The sequence below is a fragment of the Ciconia boyciana genome, chromosome 5 (assembly GCF_034638445.1).
Source record: "Ciconia boyciana chromosome 5, ASM3463844v1, whole genome shotgun sequence".
In the NCBI taxonomy this organism is placed as follows: Eukaryota; Metazoa; Chordata; class Aves; order Ciconiiformes; family Ciconiidae; genus Ciconia; species Ciconia boyciana.
The window spans coordinates 58,210,693-58,228,994 of NC_132938.1; the positions used below are offsets into that span (position 1 = coordinate 58,210,693).

Sequence of the window (18,302 nt, forward strand, 5' to 3'; positions counted from 1 at the left end):
TAACATAAGACTTGAGTTAGAAAAAAATAGAAAATTCTTACATCAATCAGTTTCCTCTTTAAAACAAAATACTAGCTCTTAGAAGTATACTGTATTGACTCTGCATAACACGAAACCTGCTATCAAGGGAATATACAATCACCTTAAATTATTCAAACAGTTTTTGCTGTAAAAAGGCACATTTCAGGTTTTCTATAACTTTGGTTTGCACACAAAGGAGGAGTAATGAGATATGGGATTAATATTCCCTTTTATTCCTTGACCTGGTACAGACCAGAACTATCATTTATTGTGAAAAGCAAAAATAAAACATTATTGTCATATGAAAGCCATTTCCCACAATGACAAAAAACAAGCAAAAATGTGACCCAAACCTTTTCTGTTGCAGTCCATCTAAGGACACAAATGCATCCAAGAAAGAGTACACACATATTGTCTATTTTGTGATATTTTTAAAGCAGACAACATGAACTGATTTCCAGAAATTAAGCTAACATGCTCAGTATCACTTAGAAGATGGAGATAGACTGCATTTTTGAAATTAACACCTCATCTTCAAGATAGATAGTATGATGAAAAATGTTTTCCCCTCATAATGCAAAAGCACATGGATTCACCTATGGGTACAGAAATAGGCAATCCCTCAAAATCTCACACTAATTTTGCCACCAAAATATCACTTAAAATCTACCTCCACCTTTTTTTCCAAGATATTGCATTTTGGCTGTACACTGACTTCATGTGTTTTTAAAACCCAGAACCAGCAGATTGATCTATATGGACACATAATTATGCTTATTAAGATCAGATTGTAGGATTAAAACATGAATATACTACATAAAATTGCAACATGTGCAGCAGTAAGATAAAAGCAGTAATGACTAAAATGCTGTTACAGAATTATAAGTCATAAAACTAAGCATTTTAAAGAAAAGTAATCAGCTGATCTGCTGAATAATTGGGTTGACCATTCAGCACTGCTGCTGTGTGAAAGGGAATTCAGAATGTGAGAATTTGTTATAGAACATATTAAATTAAATTACAATTACAAATATGCTGTTGAAGCACAGTGAGACATTTTTACTAAAACTTAATGCTATTGGAAAGTGTGTTGAATTTAGGGACTTCCAGTTCAGTATTTTGCACTTCACTTACATTTCTTCAAATTTCAGAAAGCAATATGAAGTGCAGGTAGGCGACAGATCTAAGGTATTCAAATAATGCCTTAAATTGAGTAAGAGGTGAAGTGACATGATTTCCTGCTGTTCAAGAACACTATTTTCCATATTTTTCACACATACAGGTCTTGAAACTAAAAACCAAACCAAAATGTTCTCTCAGAATCACCGGCTTTCTCCATCCATCCTCCTTTCCCTTAAAGTGCTTCCCCTTCCTTACTTCGGAAGTGTGCAGACAGGTGGCTTTGATCGAATGATTTCCTTGTTGACAAGTTCTTTCTCCAAGTCTCCTCCAGCCAAACACCAGAGATAATAAACCTCTTCAATTGATCTTTCTGCTAGGTAATCACTATCTTCATCTATTAGGAGAAACCATATAAAAATGAGTTACAGGTTTTCAGGCAGCTTGTATTTCTTCCTACCACTCTAAACACATATTGTTGAAAAAAAAAAAAGGTATTATGCTTGAAAGGTCCTGGACCTTAATGTGAAATTAGAGGAAAAGTGATCTTCCCTTTGCAAGTCCCTTTAGGAAGATTTAAGGAAAGAGCAGACGGGCAGAAGTCAGGAAAAAAGCAAATATTTCTGCAGTTTGCCTTGGTTCCAGAAAATAGAACCAATCAGATAAATACATTGAAGTGTGGACTTTTGCTTCCTGTGTGTCTTAAAAAAAACAAAACACAACAAAACAACCACAACAAAAACCCCAACAAAAACAAACAACAACCCCCCCCAACACTATTTTGTATACAACACAGCACTAAGAGTAAAAATAAGAAACTAGTGATTCATACTGAGTAGTTATAATCTATCCTCCCTTCACATACCATACCCATACTAACAAGGTATAAAATCTTAGTCCCAAAAATTGTATAATGAGATTTTTTAAACATGTAAAAATTTCTCAGTTCATCAGAAAAAGTTAATGAGGACTTAAGAGTGGTAACACTTTCAGCATATTGTAGTTTTCAACTTAGAAATGTCATCTTTTATTCTAGAATGTGACCTCTTTCACAAGGATTCAGTTTTCCAATACTTCCAAAAATCATCTCATGCTATGATCCAGCAGAACCCAATTACCAATTCACCACACAATTTAGTGAAAAAAAAAAAAACCAACTTACTTTGTACATGCATATGTCCAAATTCTAAAGGCAAAAGATGATAGTGATATTCCAAGCTGGACTTGAATACTAATGATAGCTATTTATTGCCTGAGGTTGGAGCACAAAATCAAGATGCCCTCCTTTGATTTGCACACATCCCTCAAAACATGCTTGCCTTTATCTCTGCCCATTAAACAACTTATTACAAGAATGTAGTATTGTAACATTTAATAGTTTCTCTCCAACAAAGTATTCAAAGAAAATGTGAAAACATTTTATTTTTTCTTCCCCCTCCAATGACATTTATCCCATTACCTGCTTTTACCTTTACATAATTGACTTATGTCTTCAGGAAGTGTTAAATTAGCACACCTTGGAGAAGATGAGAACAGACCAGCAGGTTTGTGGAAGGGAGGATATGCAGAGGATACTTCACTGAACAAACTGTCATGCAGCAATTCCTCTGGAGTTGGCCTTGAATTAAGAAAAGAGAATAAAACGCTAAGAGTAAAGTGCTTCCAAAAATGTTACATTTCAGTAAGAAATGTCCCCAGTAACAAGTATTGGCAAGTTATTTTAAATTATATTGGATTTCAGAAATTTTAATAGCAAAAATGTCTACCAATTTTGTTCAGTTCATGATACATTACACATCACGCAGTCTGTTTATAGCCCAAGTTCAGATCTCACCTTCATTTAATGTATGTAGCAACTATTTTATTAATTCCCCTTTAATTCCTCTAAGGAGAGACGAAAAAATGCAAATGCAAAGCCTTGATTAAAGAACAAAAACATATTTCAGTTTTCAGAAGAAAGTTGTAGTGGACTGACATAATGAAAAAGTACTTTGAAAGAAGAGATTTGAAGAAAGCAGCCCGAATTCTGGCTACAACAGAGCTATAGTAACCAACACCAACTTCCAGACATGGAATCAGTAAAAGCTGTGAACTTGGAATGCCTGACTAGTTTTCTGCTAAAATACTCAGATTCAATCTCAAGGTTTTGCACACTTGATTTCTGCCCCCCTCAATTCTTTTCCTTTAAACATTGAAAAGCAACAAAACCAAGAATTTCTTATAGGTAGCACAAATCATCAGTATTCCAAAAAAGGTTCAGCAACAGGTCTTCTAATTTCATAGTATCCCAGCAGACTTTACTAGGCCTTTGGACTGAATACTTGCCTCTTAGAAGGTTGGAATGTAAGGCATTTCTTCAGTAGTGCTATGACATTTTCAGAAAGGTCCTGGAACGTGAGGAAAATATGGAGGAGGTCTGTTTATTACTGTCTTAATTCAGCAAGCCGCTTAGCTCATACTTAACTTTTAACATACAAGCTATTCCTTTGAGGGCAATAAAATTTCACACATATGAGGTTAGCTGTATCAGACCAAAATGCTGGTGAAGTAATTCTTCTCATCCCCCAATGCTGCATTTGCTTGGGGGGGGGGAATATGAAAAATTTGCAATGTATGCAGCCTTTTATTTTTATTTTTAAATTTAGATATTCTGCACCCAGCTTGAAACAATGCAGTACCTGGGAACTCGCTTCTGCTAATAGTCAGAATCCTTTTACACAATGTCTCAAAATATACAGACACTAAAATTCAGTGATTAATTTTGGGGGTGGGGAGGAGTTGAACTGTATAAACCTATGCTATCAGAATGTGTAAAGCAGACCAGGTAGAAGACTAAATTTCTAGAAGAAAAATACTTAACCCCCAACACTTTAAAGAAAATTTATAACTTACTAAACTATCTTAACATTTACTGAGATTGACAGTAATTTTAGGAAAGCATGAATATTACTGGTACTGGCTATTTGAAAGGATCTTAGATATGTAGTTTAGACTTCAAAATTTTTCCTCATACTGCAATACCTCAAGTGACCAAATAAGTTAAAAAAAAAAAAAATCATATATATGTGAAATAGTATACAACAATAATAAAATGTTTTGAATATGACAGCATGGAAGAGCAAACTAGTTCCACAAACCTTAATAATATCAAGGCAACCATGTTCTTCAGCCAATACAGTTACAATATCATCTACACAGCCTTTGAAAAACAAACAGAATAAAAAGACTATGAAAAAGTGATACCAATTAAACAGGATGTCAGATAAAACCCCACCCCAATAAAAAGCACTTAACTGTGGCTTTTTATTGACATTGCCACAGCACCTGAAAGTGAATTCTCAAAATTAGAAAATTTTTATCACCAAAAACTGAAGCCTAAGAAAGTTAAGTAGCACATCTGATTTAACAGTGAAAATCCTTTTGCAGGCTTAGTAAATCCAGAGTGTCAGTCTCTGCCAAATAAATTAAAACAGTCTTTCCACTTACGGGAAAAAAAAAAAATCCCTGAAAGAACTTAAAAATACTTGCATATAGAAGCTCAAAGTAATTTTCATTTTGTTGCTACTTGCAGATAATACTAGCAGTATTTTATAACTTGTTTTCAACACATTCTTGAGAAAATAATTCCCAAGTCAGGACCTGAATGTTTCTCAGTGGATAAAGGTTACCAATAACTTGCATTCAACTTGAAGGGGACTGAAATGCTTCAGGAAGCTTTCTTAACAAATCACTTACCAAAACAGTCAGAATTTCAGCACCCAAGCACTAACTGTTGAATGAAAAAGATTTTCTACTGACAGTAACTAACTGTAACAGTATTACTATTTGCTTTGGATAATGATAACTTACTGATAAAGCTTCAAATTGCAAATTCATTCTCTTCCCCTCCCCATAGTTTATACATAAACCCCACAAGAAAGTGAGTTTTAAAAGCCACAAAACAGTCCCACTTCCAGACTCATTTACATTAAGCAAAAATTCCAGATCTACAGTAATTTTTTATAGTTTGTAGGTGAAGCCAGAAACAAAAGCCTGGATCCACTAATATATGCTTCTCAGCCCTCTTTTTATTTTCTGTCTTCCTATTTAAGTCCTGCTTCTCCCTGCTTGGGATTTGGTACATAAGCACTGCTAGTGCAGGGACAGTTTTCTTTAGTGTCATACAATTCCTAACTCATTTCAGAAACCTCCTGCAACACAAAACAACAAATAACCATCAAAATGACAACCTTTCCTGAGCATGTTTTTTTATAGGTTGCCCTTACTCTAACATACTCATAGCTCTTCTGCAAAGTTATTTTTCCTGGCACCCACCTCTGTACCTTCTCTAGACAAGCAACCATGCTTCAAATGCCTATTTAATTCTGGAGATGAAAGCTGACAAAGATAAAGTGCCTTAGGTCTGAGCATCACAAGCTGGCTAGTCTGTAAAGCTCTAATTATAGAACTGCTTGGAAACTCAAAAAATTGATTTTGTGCTACTTACCTAACATAATTATAAATTTCAATCTTTCTGCTATCTCCAAACTCTGGAATAATTTTCTCCCCTAAATGAATAACAAAATCAAATTAACAGTTGAATGCTACTACATAAAAATATTTAGATAGCATACACAACCATCTATATACAAAGACAGTGAAATAAACTTCTACACATGAATTTTAGATTTAGGAAAACTATCTGTTAGAACAGAAAACATTATTTACCCCAACTACAGCAGAAACAGTTTCATGCCATCATAAAGAAAAACATGTATCATTTATAACATCTCTTAACTGGAACAAATGCAAAACAAACAAACAAAAAAGGCAAAACAAAGCCCCAGGTCGCCTTAGCAAACCTGCAGGTTTATTATTAATTCGGTAACAGGCTTTCAAAAACTGTATTTTTTCCAATGTAAGCATGAACAAAGGCAATTAATTACTAAACATGGTAATCATCATAGCTTGTATTATTGCACAGTGCTTTTGATAAGTCATCTGAAAATCCCTTTAAAGGTGTTTCAAAAAATATTATTGCATTTTTAAGAAAATGTACTTATTCAAAAGAATAAATAATGATCTATGAACATTATGCAAATTTACAGAAGAGCAGAATACGCAAAAGAAGACTATTTCCAATGTCCCGATCTAATCATTACATGAAACAGGTTCTTGACCATGCAGTTGTCTGACAATTTAGTTATCTTATGTAATGAGACTAAATATCAATATTAAGGTATTTGCTAGATCATACCTCCCAACACAATGTTTTGGCCTTTGAATGAAAAAAGTCCAGTTGAACATATACAAATAGTAAAGCCTATGCTGTCATAACTTATTTCAACTTCTAGAGTCAAATAAGTATTTTCCAAATAAACCCTTAATTCTGTACAGAAGCTCTTCAAACTCTGGTGATAAGGCAGATTCTCCCTTCTCTTCCTCTCCATGAAACTTTATTAGTTTCTCATCCTTTCCAAGGAGAATGAGGGCATGACAGCAATGGTTATTTCATGCTTAAAATCACTATTAAAAAAAAAAAATTATCTAGAGAGTCTTCTTGGTTCAGAAGGAAGGTATTCCTCGCTAAGAATTTGATAGTGCAATCACATCGTTGTGGCTTAACAGGCAGCTGCCCTTCATGGTTAACAGATATACCAAGCCAATATGCATCCTACTACTTGAACCACCACCAATACTGTCCAGGTAGGAATGCTAACATATTCTGATATTTGGACTTGGGTGATGGGCAAAGTGTCATTAACCCCATACTCAAGAGCAATCAAGTTAATGTAAATATTCCCCAAGAGTAACAATCAGGAGAATTATCCTCTTACATACCATGCAAAGCTCAAATAATATCATACCAAGAGACCACAGATCTGATTTAGGGCCAGAAGGCAGAGGCTTCTCACACTGAGTCTGATCACTTGGCTTGACTATTCCCTGTGCAATCACTTCAGGTGCCAGATATGATGGGTACCTAGAAAGACACAGCAACATTAGGTAATATCCTGTCTGTCCAAAAAACCTACCTTTCAGTTACAGTAATCAAAATAATTTTGCATTCTGAGAAACTAGAATTCATAGCAATGCAGATTGTTCTATTTTATTCAGTCAAAATCTACACATTGCAGCAAAGTTTCACTCCAGTTGCAAAATACATAGTGCCTACTACATAAAAGGTCAAATCTTAGTCACTAGCTCTGTCTTTTTGTGAGAGGAAATAACAGCAGCTTTCAAAATACTGTGTCTACATATCTCAAAGAAAACGTATATTGAGTTTCAGCACTAGTACATTTATTTAATGTATCCTAGACCCATATTTGGGGGTGGTGGCAGTATTCCCCTCTATTGACAATGTTCCCATCAAATAACTTTTGAATTTGTAAAAAAAGCAACAAAAGGTGTTGAGGACATATTCTACCTGCTGCTAAATCATTTTAAAATAACATTATCACTTTTTCTGTCAACAATTCATAATAATACTTAAAAAAAAAATATCTGAAATCACCTTTTGAAGGGAAACATCATTACTTCTTTTGGGCATGTCTTTAAGAATCAGCTTAGTATTTTAATTGTAAACAACATGACACCTCAAAAAAACCAAAAAGTGGCAAGGAAACACTGCAACAAAGCAAGTCACTTTGGCTAGACAGTAAGATCACTTGAAAATAAATCACAAAATGATAGAGACAAGAGGCCTACAGTGGTGTGCAATAGCAAAACACTGATTGCGCTTTTTCCTAAATTTGAAATTAGATTGTACCTCCAGAATCTGAGTCACAGGCAACTACTAGCATTTCAAGGCAAATCTAGGCAATAAGGACTGACATCACATAGTTACAGTAACATGCTTGCGTGGTACCCATTCTCTGTCTTTCATTAATTTCACTTAGTCAGGTGATAACCTCTTCAGTGACATTATCAGAAGGTTCTGTGTAAGGGGTGTATGCAAGAGATATGAATTAAAACAGCAACATATAAGAGCGCTGTGCATACAACACATTTTTGAAGATGATTCACAAAACAAATTTATTTCCTGAAAAAATACATCCCTGATATATTTGTGTTGTGTAGCTACATCCTTACCCTATAGGAAAATCAACATCAACACCTTGAGCAGTCATATGGTAGAGTCCAAATTTAGCCAATTTCACATGCCCCTGAAAAGGAAAAAATAAATTATCAAGAGCAGCAGAATCCAATATTGGAAGAATCTGTGTTAAAGTTAAAAAAAAAAAAAAAAATTCAAGTTGCATTAGCTGTCAGAAGACAGATACCTATAAAAAGTCACCCTCTTACATTTCTGTCTCATCTATTACGCAGAACTCCACTGCAAGTTAATAAGGTGCTTATTTCTAATGCTTTTACTTTCCAAGAGCATTAAGTAATCACCTTGTTTGGAACACACAAGAAAAACAGAACTTTGTAAGTTACAGTATATTTTCAGTAAACAAAAAAGGCTTAAATATTCTACTGAACATTTTTCCTGTTTGAAAATTGTTCGAAATCCTGTTTGAATCCTAGAACTCCCTAAGTATCACCACTATTCCCTCACCTTTTCCATTTACCCAGCCTTGCTCCTCCAGTCCTTCCCATCAACTCATTACTATCTTGCTCTCCTTAACTATACCAACACATATTTCAAACAAACAAGTTTTCCAGGTGCTTGCTTTTTTTCTGTGGAGGCAGAAAGTTAACACCAAACCAACAAAAAATAGACATAGGAGTTGAACTGAGGTATTGTTTCTGCTGGATTTTGAATTATACTCAGCCAGCCTGCAGATGGTGCAACAATGAAGGCTACATCAGCGAGCTATTCAAAATGCAGGGGAAAAGCTTAGAAGTTTATGGTCTCATGACCCCCTTTTGTTCTTTTATTGATTTTAGGAGTACCTTAAAATCCTAAAGTACTTTTGCTTGTTAGAGCATTAGTGTGATTTTCATTTGTTTAGAAGTATATAAAAAATAGCATTCCTTTCTTCCTTCCTTCTTCCTCTTTTCTTTATGCCTTCCATGGGGAGGATCTCATTATTCTATCTAAACTGAGTAAGAAGGGGAAGGAGAGAGGGATTATGCAGACAGGCTAAGCTCTTTAGCTGTCAGTTCAGATGAAGCGACTGCTCCAAGTACAACAGCAACTAGTAATTTATCTCAACTTTTATGAGTAGAACCTGTATTCCACACTGACAACTCAATAGTCTGTGACAACAGAATTGACAGACACTGGAATTTTAATAATTTAACATGAACAAAGAAATATGTTGATATCTTAAAAGTCAGGTATCAGATCACCATGAAACACAGGAAGTATTATTAACAGCTAATTAGCCAGAAGAAATATTTTCCTATTCAAACAGCTAGGAACTTGTAACTAATTACAAGGACAACAAGTAGACTTAGATTACCACCTTAAGATGACAAGGGTGAAGAAAGTTGTTTGGGATAGAAGAAAATGGGAAGAGAGAAAAATAAAATCTGAAATACATTTGAAATTTAGGAAATGGGGGGAAACTGTAGTTTAAACAAACAAACCCCCTACACACAAATAAAAAAAACCAAAACCACCACCTTTCCAGATACGCAATTTCTTCCCCATCAGAAGGGCTGTGACTGCCCAGCCTCCATATATGATATAGCATGCTGCTTGTTGGCAGAAGAGGAAAAAACAAAACCCAAACAAAACCAGATTTATTCCTGTAGCTGTACCTTTCGATCCAAAAGAATATTGCAAGGGGAGAGTGCTCGGTGGACCATTCCATGTTTGTTCATATATTGCAAACCTTGCAAAACCTCATATGCTATGCATAAGATCCTTGAAGAACTGAAAAAAAAAACCACAAAAGAAAAAAACAAAACAAAAACCAAACCATGTTATACTGAATGTTTCCCTTTTTAATTTGTAAAAATGTAGAGTGTTCCACAGCTATTCCAAATACAAGTGAGACATTTACAATTCCAGAACAGTTTAAGGGATCAACACTGAATATGGTATGTTCAGTGCCATACACAACTTCTCAATATCCCACAACTAGGTTTCTTCACCCTGAACTGGTCCTTAAAAACAGCAGAAAATTGTGAAAAATTATAATATATTCTCTGTGATAGAAGTGATGAGATATACCTCATCTAATCAGGAAAAAAAATTCCAACCCTCCTTTATTTTTATTTGTTCTTCTTAAGTCTGATACTGATGTTCATAAAAACTTTTGTTCAATTGGACTTTTCTGAAACTCAGATGTTAACTGCAGCTTATCCAGAAGCTAGTGTAGAGGCATGGCTAGATCACACCCATAGTCTTCAGTCATCTCAATATCTAAAACAAGAAACCAAAGAAAGGGCAGAGAACTTCATTTTCAGCACATTTTGTTTTACAGCCTTGGAAGCATCAACCTTACCTGTTTCTTTGGAAAGAAACAATAAAGTTTACCATCCAAACCATTTTGATGTAACTATGTATTTTGACAAAAGTTGTCATTTAGTTTAAGAACTCATAGCTCTAAAGAGGAATTTCTGTGAACAAGTGAGCAGAAATTTGTGCAGAGACTACCAGTATTAGGCTTCCAAAGTCCACCCAAAATAAGAACAGATCTAATGACACCCAGAGAGATTCCTTTTAACTTTTTACCCTCCTCATTTCCCGCCCACTCCCCCTCAGAGCACACTTCAGGTCTGTTTAGCAACTGTATCTCTGAAGACACTGGTTTACAAAATGTCCAGAAAACAAAGAATATCTACTTATAAAGGCCTAACTTGTAAAGTCCCCATTTTTTAAATTTCATTGTTAAAGAATAACATACAATAGCATTCTGTACAAGGCTCACCACCTTCTCTTGCTTATTAAAAATTTGTGCAACAGCAAAATGAGGGGAAGCATTACAGACTGGTGAGAATCACAGAATCGTTTAGGTTGGAAAAGACCTTTAAGATCACCAAGTCCAACTGTAAACCTAGCACTGCCAAGTCCACCACTAAACCATGTCCCTAAGTGCCACATCTACACGTCTTTTAAATACTTCCAGGGATGGTGACTCAAACACTTCCCTGGGCAGCCTGCTCCAGTGCTTGACAACTCTTTCGGTGAAGAAATTTTTCCTAATATCCCATCTAAACCTCCCTTGGCACAACCTGAGGCTGTTTCCTCTCGTCCTATCACTTGTCACTTGGGAGAAGAGACTGACACCCACCTTGCTACAACCTCCTTTCAGGTAGTTGTAGAGAGCAATAAGGTCTCCCCTCAGCCTCCACTTCTCCAGGCTAAACCACCCCAGAGCTGTGACAAGAGAGTGACAAACCAACTAGCTGTCTAAACACCAAAATTAATTTCTTTATTAAAGCTTTATTAGCTGCTATTCATACCTGTTTGAATGCCAAAACTTTGTCACAAGAGTAAATAGCTAGATTTTGACAAAAGCCCCAATTCCAGCAAATTCTGAGACTAAGGCAACACAGAAATAAGGAAAAGAGCTGTTTTAATAATAATCTAAGGCCACGATTAAGTTACCTTACATGGAGCTATTCTCTAGACTCTAACCTTTTTCGTAGAAGGAGAGCTCTGTACTACTTTACACTAGTTGTGACCATACACTTTTAACTTAAATTTTAAGCACAAAGGGAATCTATTCTAACATATGTCCACGCTGCTGTATCTTAGATTGTAGCATTTGGAAGTGATTCTCAAGGTCTTAGCAATTCAACCAAAACCACATGGCTAATAACCACAAAAACAAAACAAAACCCCACAACTATCTCGCTCCTCCCTCACTGGCACTTTTTCTTCCCCATCCCTCCCACCCCCAAGTTATATAATACACCACAGCATCAGACACTGTGTGTCGTGTTTCTTCCCAGTCATTCTTGGGCAGAGATATAACTGTGTTAAAAAATTTACCTTACAAGCCTTCAGCTTCCCTGTATAGTTTTTGGTCTGCAACACAAATATTCATGATAAGGGTTGCAAATGGAATCCTCTCTCTCACTTTTTGCACAGCTTTGCAAAACAAGACATGAAAAATAATTGATGGAGAACTCATGTTTCCAGTAAGGAAACAATTGCATATGAACAATTAGTACATAATGAGGTATTTTAGCCTAAAAAGTGTTTATTTTAAAAAAAAAATAAAAGTAAATATAAAGTGTAATTTTGTGGCCGTTGTGCCTGAGGAGTGCAGTGTGCTCTGGTGGCACTAGGGGGCCTCAGCCACCCATTTATTCTCCATGTTGTCTTGCAATTCATAAAAATAGAACCCGGGAAAATGCCTGAAAATACTGCTTTTGGATTCTTTGCTCTTTAAGTTAAATCCTCCATGGTGTTACAACGACCAGCAACACATGAATGATAAGTATTACTCATTGCACATAATGTTCTTAAGCTCTTGATGCCACCCTGCTGGGCAGAAGTGTTCAGCCAAGTACCTCACCCTCAAGCTGAAGCACGTACACCACCTCCCCTGGATAGAGGGAACTCTATATAACAAGCTCTTCATAGTGCTGTTGCATATTACCTAGTTGTTATTTCATTTATTAGGTAAAACACACTGATTATTACCTATGAGATTTTCATTTAATTGCAAAGGGCCTGACAACACCACTCATCGCTGTAATAGAGCACAAGAGATCCCTTTGCTTTAAACTCCCCAAGGCCAAGTTCAACAGCAGTCCTTTGCTTCACTGGAGATAATTACCAAGGCTATCCCCTCGATTTAGTGGCGCTCAGCTCTCTCCCAGTTTCTACAGCCACTGTCAACACCGTAAGCATTGCAACAGGGTTCTGCAAGTGCAGAAGGTGCACTCATGAAGATGCTTCCAGGCTTCAGGTTAAGCTGACCTTTAAAAAATAAACACAAGTAGAAAAAGAAAACATAGTCCTAAGTGAGGACATTTACAATACCCAATGTTGGTGGTGAGGTCTGAGCAGATTCAGAAGTTTTCTCTGACTATCTGGAAGCTTGTTTTTCAATATAATAGCTAGTGTCAAACTATGATAGATCTAGAGGAGTGGTTTAGCCACTGGGGCTCTTGAACTGCAGAGATTTCAGCACCCTCCTTTAACAGGAAGTGAGGGAAAAAATAAACAGCAAAAGCACTAGAAACAACACAGGAGAAAAGGCGGCAAGACGGAGGCATGGCAGGTTTGACACCAACCATGCTACACCACTGACCTAACAAGAGCTGTAATGACAGTTGTGTGGTGTGAAATACCCTGTTCATCTCAGCAGCTGATGATCATGGTTGTGACTTTAAACTATTGTGAAGCAAATCATTCCACTGCTCAAGGCAGATACGGTAGGAGGCAGTAAGTGTGAGGCATGAAAGTGTGGGATGCACTTCAACAACTGGCAGATCTGAAGGAGCATTAGTTGTCTTCAGTTTCCTAGCTCTCCTAACAAGACTTGTTTTAAGGTTCTTTTCCTCTCCACCAATGGGAGAAAGAAAGAAGCAATAGGAGTTTCTCTGCAAAAGGAACATTTCACAGACAGAAAAAAAGGCATGATCTGTCTACAACCAGCAGCACACTTACAAGGAGCAGGCTTCATTTTAATCCTTAGTCTGCATACCAACAAATCTACTCAGCTGTAGCCTACTCAGCTAGGCTTTTGAAAAGGGTTCTCATCAAGTGAAAGGATTGCACACTAACATAAAATCAAACTGCTTGGATTAAATAATTGCCTGCTTTTTTCCTGGTTTGGAGAGGAAGAAATGTAGCCAAGAAAAGGGGCCATTTTGCGTTCATTCTAGAAATGAAGAATTAAAAGAATATAAGGATTAAAACCAATACCAGGTTTAGGTCTGTAACTTGAATGTATAGAACCATAGCAAAGGAAGCACAAAGGAAGCACAAAGGATAACTGAATTCCTCCCTCAGAAATTCATCTTGTAAGTAGAGGGGGACAAAAACCCCTTTACAAGTTGATATGAGCAAGTTCAGCCGACAGTACAAAACCAGCATGGTTAAGAGAGGCATGTGCATGGCATTTGTGGGTGGAGAAAGAAGGGAAGATGACTTAAAAACACACAAAAATGAGCACTGTTTATTACCTCCAGAATTTGTCAGACCAAAAGCTATACCAGACAAATGACTAATTTCCACACTGTAATAGTACACAGGTGGCTGCACTGTGCCTTCACAAAAAACATTAACTTTTCTACTTAGCAGTCAGCCTGATCTCCAGTGTGTTGAATTCTTACCGTTAAAGCCACAAAGCCATTTTCTGGAAGTTTACTTCAGGAATAATGAACCTAACCTGTCAGGAAACAGATGTTTTAGCAGCATTTCAATCTCTTGTGGTGCTGCAAACCCCACATTTTGTAGATGAAATAATCTGATTGCTTAGGACAGTTTTGTCACTTTTTTGATTCAGACAGAGGAAAAAAAAAAAAGATTCCTCTTAGTGCGCCCACTACAATCTTCCATCTGACTGAGAACAGCTTCTGAGTCAGGGTGAAAGGGAAAAGTTGTACTAGAATAAATTGGCATACTGAGAGTCTTAGCTTTCTTCCAAAGGATCAGATATTAACAAACAGAGAGAGGGGGAAAGAGGGATTTATCAGGAACCAAGTAAAGACAATAAGCCCCTAAAATAATTAGTGGAATGGAGAGCTAAGAGTGAGCATACTCACCCAGTACTGACAGAGCAGTACCTGGGAACAAACATCTAGAGAGAATTGCCCAAGCCATAGGTAAACATAAGCGCAAGATCAAACAAAAAAAGGTTGGAAACACATTTAGAAATTATAAAGTTTGACAGAAAGGTGGGATTCTGAGTTCTTGGAAAAAAAACCAAACACAAACACCACAAAAAACCCCCCAAAACACCCAACAATATGACCTATGTATTTTTCAGTTTGAATGGTTATTTGTTAACTTATTATTTGTGATTATTAATGGGAACAATAATGCAGCTGCTTGTAGAAGCAGGAAGCTGGACTCCAAGATAGGATGCTCTAGGAATGAATAACTTTCTGGAACTTATTAATTCCATTTTAGATAAAATTATTGGTCTTCCAAACCCTACAAAAGGCCATACTAGCTCAGACCAAAAACTATTTGAGACCACTATTCTGTTTCCAAAAAAGATGACAGGCAGATGCCTAGGAGAGAGGGAATACAGAGCAAGCATATATGAAGTGTTCCCTGATATCTTCCTAGCTTTTAACCTCTTTAATTCAAGCTTGCTTCTGGGTTTAAAAAAAACAAAACAAAAAAACCCCCACAAAACCGCCTCCTAAGCATCGCGTCTGGTAATGTCAGAACATAAAGTAACCCCTGCAAGCCTCAACAGCGCTCGTAACAGGATACCCATTATTCCAAGTCTTTCATCCATGTTCACAGAATATCGCCCACAAGTTACTGTGGAAATTCACAGCCACCGAGTATTCTGTTGGTAAAATCTCCTTGCTGTCTATTTTGTCACGAGGTTCTCTTCATGGTGCTCTGTTGCTCTAACTTCCAGAAAGCCAATTTTAAATTTCAGCTTCAAGCAAAGAAAACAATTGCTTAACTCCAGAGTAGGAATAGTGATTTGGGAAAAATGCATTTGACAGCCAGCAGCAGTAGTCCCTACATATACCACAGATTGCTGAAGGGAAAATAAAAACTACTTGATGCACGACATCTTGAATACTCAAGAACAAGAGGAATGTAGGTCATACAGTTGGAAATCACAGATGGGTGGGGTCAGGAGACTTGACCTATCAAACTGTTGAAATAAAAGAATTCCAGCATGAGCAAAGAAACAATGAAAAGAAGAGATAAAGTTTCAGCATTCATGTCAGTATCATGGAAGTTACAGGTTCACACAAGTTTGTTTTCCTCCAGTTCAAAGCAAAATTAATGCCAATCTGCACATTAATTCACTGTATTCATCATCTTTAACAGAAGTGCATTCACAGCATTAACTGGAAATACATCTTCTCGATCCTCTTTTGGTGCTGCAATAAAACAGTTTAACATGAAAGAGTAATCAGCTATCTCAAAAGATCTTCCTGTCTGCTTACTGTCTCCAGTCCTACCTTCTCCTAGACAAAGCAATCTCCCCTTTTAATGACTTTGACCCAGGCAGCTGTAGCTATTACAGCGTAGTTAATCAGAACGCATAGATGTACCTGGACATCCTATACTGGACAGCAGTACAGGAGCAAAGATAACTGGGGCTGGAGGCAAAGTAGAGGCAGCAGAAAAATCTTGTGGAGAGGAGAAACATTTCTGGTTGTTACAAATGCATTTGTGGTATTTTTAACTGCTTCTGGCCAATTGTAAATTTCACTTGTTTTTATGCTATTGTAACAGTCAACATTGAGTACCTAATCCATTTTGTAGAAGGAAGAAAGCTGTGCCTGGAAAGTACTGACAGCATAATCAACACTTAATGGACTATTTTGAATAAGAGTGTTTCATCTAGTGAAACAAACAGAGACCCCACTGGAATTTGAAACAGACTGGCACCAGAAAGCAAGCCTCATCATCCACTTAACCGTAGAGCACCTTGTTATTTTTGTACCTACTGGAGACACATATGTGGATTAGTGTTAAATCATGCTTCTTCAATGCAATGGCAACTCAAGGCAAGAGGAAAGCAATAACAAAAACTGGAACTAGAACTATTTTGACTTCCCTCAAGAAGGCAGAGCGAGACCAAACAGGGTAAGATTATGCTGATGATACCGAGTTCCAGAGTTTCTCTTTCCTCAGACTTACAACTCATGGGTACATACACAGAAATGCATGCTTAAGGAAGTCCTTTATCAAATCTGTGCATCTTGTTCTAACATTCTATTATTGCTGTAAACAAGTAAACTCTAGAGGAAGAGAATCTCAGCAACCAGGAGTCTTAAGAAGCTTATGGAACTGATACACAGGAGCAAAAACACAGGTTCCTCTTCCAAAGAGGAGTGTCAGACAGGGTCTGCCCTGAGGAAGCACACCAGAGCAACACAAACCAGCAATATCATCAATCACTACCCCGGAACCTGTGAAACTAACACGCATTTGGAATTCAGGAAGGAGATTCATCACAAAAAATTGTGTCTGTTCAAAGTGAAATAGAACCAGGTTGCGAACAGATGTAATGTTTCTGAACTCATAAAAGTGACAATATTTCAATACAGGCAGAACCATAAAACAAAGAAAATGACACTTGCAGTTAGTTCCATTACCGCCAACAATGCAGATAGACTGGTTAGGAGTGGTGTGGCCAAGTGGTTACAGCAAAGGATAAAGTTTGGGTATAATCCCAGCTGAGACAATCACTACACTGACCTCAAGAAAGCCATCTGACCTCCTTATGCCTCAATCAACCAGCTGGAAAACTGGATAAAAAGCAGGACTGGGTTGAAAACCAGATGTGCAGATAAATTGGGTCTTCCTGGGTAAATAAATTACAAAATACCCTATACAGAACATAAAGAGTTTGATGCAGGTGGGAATGGTTTATTTAGCACTTTATTATGTGTTTGATTAAAAAATGGCACTAGGGACCAAGATTGTAAACACTGCCAATTTACTTGGAAATGCATTCACATTATCAGAATGAAATGAACTGGAAGGGAATGCAACAAGCAGAGAATACAAGACCAAAAAAATGAATTTTATAGGCAGAGTCCTCAGGAAGTCTTTAACTCATGCACAGAGGTATTTCACAGAGGATATCTTCAACAAGTTCATATTGCTCATCTGAGGAAACTCAGAAAGTCCTTTCATTCCTTTTTCAAAGTTATAAGCTGCAAGCATGACTTTAAAAGCAACACAAATTATGTTACATTTTTATGAAGGTCTCAACTTGTAATGTACAATAAAAAAAGTCCATAAAACAATGGATGAAGGCACAGATAAAGACCAACATATATGGAGCAGACTGCACACAAAGATTTTTAATAGACAGGTGATTTTTCAGATCATTATCACTCTGGATGATTTAAGCTTATCTGCTCCTCAAAGCAAAATTTTTAAAACATTGCACCTTGAATTCCTTTAAGACATCCAGCATTCGTCCCATAAATTAGGGGAGCAAATGAACAAAGTCCTTTTGTAAGCACATCTTAGAATGCACCATCTTAATGAAACCTCTAGTGCCATCTGGTTTAACACACAGAAGGGGAAAGATACATCCACATTCCCAGTTTTTGATCTTGCCACCGATTAACTTCTGGGAAGTAATTTTTTGCATCTTAGCCTCAGCTGT

At 36.8% G+C, this 18,302-nt stretch overlaps 1 protein-coding gene across 7 annotated transcripts in view; it reads right to left on the reverse strand.

Moving 5' to 3' along the window:
• Positions 1 to 18,302, reverse strand: part of TBCK (TBC1 domain containing kinase) — a 115,599-nt gene that overhangs the window by 72,762 nt on the left and 24,535 nt on the right. For 3 of the 7 annotated variants that reach the window (XM_072862540.1, XM_072862543.1, XM_072862541.1), the window contains 8 exons: positions 9,832 to 9,946; positions 8,212 to 8,285; positions 6,961 to 7,102; positions 5,627 to 5,687; positions 4,278 to 4,339; positions 3,466 to 3,527; positions 2,610 to 2,758; positions 1,399 to 1,537 (listed from right to left, as the gene is read on the reverse strand). In XM_072862540.1, the coding sequence (XP_072718641.1) occupies positions 1,399 to 1,537; positions 2,610 to 2,758; positions 3,466 to 3,527; positions 4,278 to 4,339; positions 5,627 to 5,687; positions 6,961 to 7,102; positions 8,212 to 8,285; positions 9,832 to 9,946 (804 nt within the window). Of the gene's footprint in view, positions 1 to 1,398; positions 1,538 to 2,609; positions 2,759 to 3,465; positions 3,528 to 4,277; positions 4,340 to 5,626; positions 5,688 to 6,960; positions 7,103 to 8,211; positions 8,286 to 9,831; positions 9,947 to 10,246; positions 10,417 to 12,806; positions 12,925 to 18,302 lie in introns of those variants that run through there. The other 4 variants (XM_072862547.1, XM_072862545.1, XM_072862544.1 and 1 more) reach the window with 3 other exon arrangements.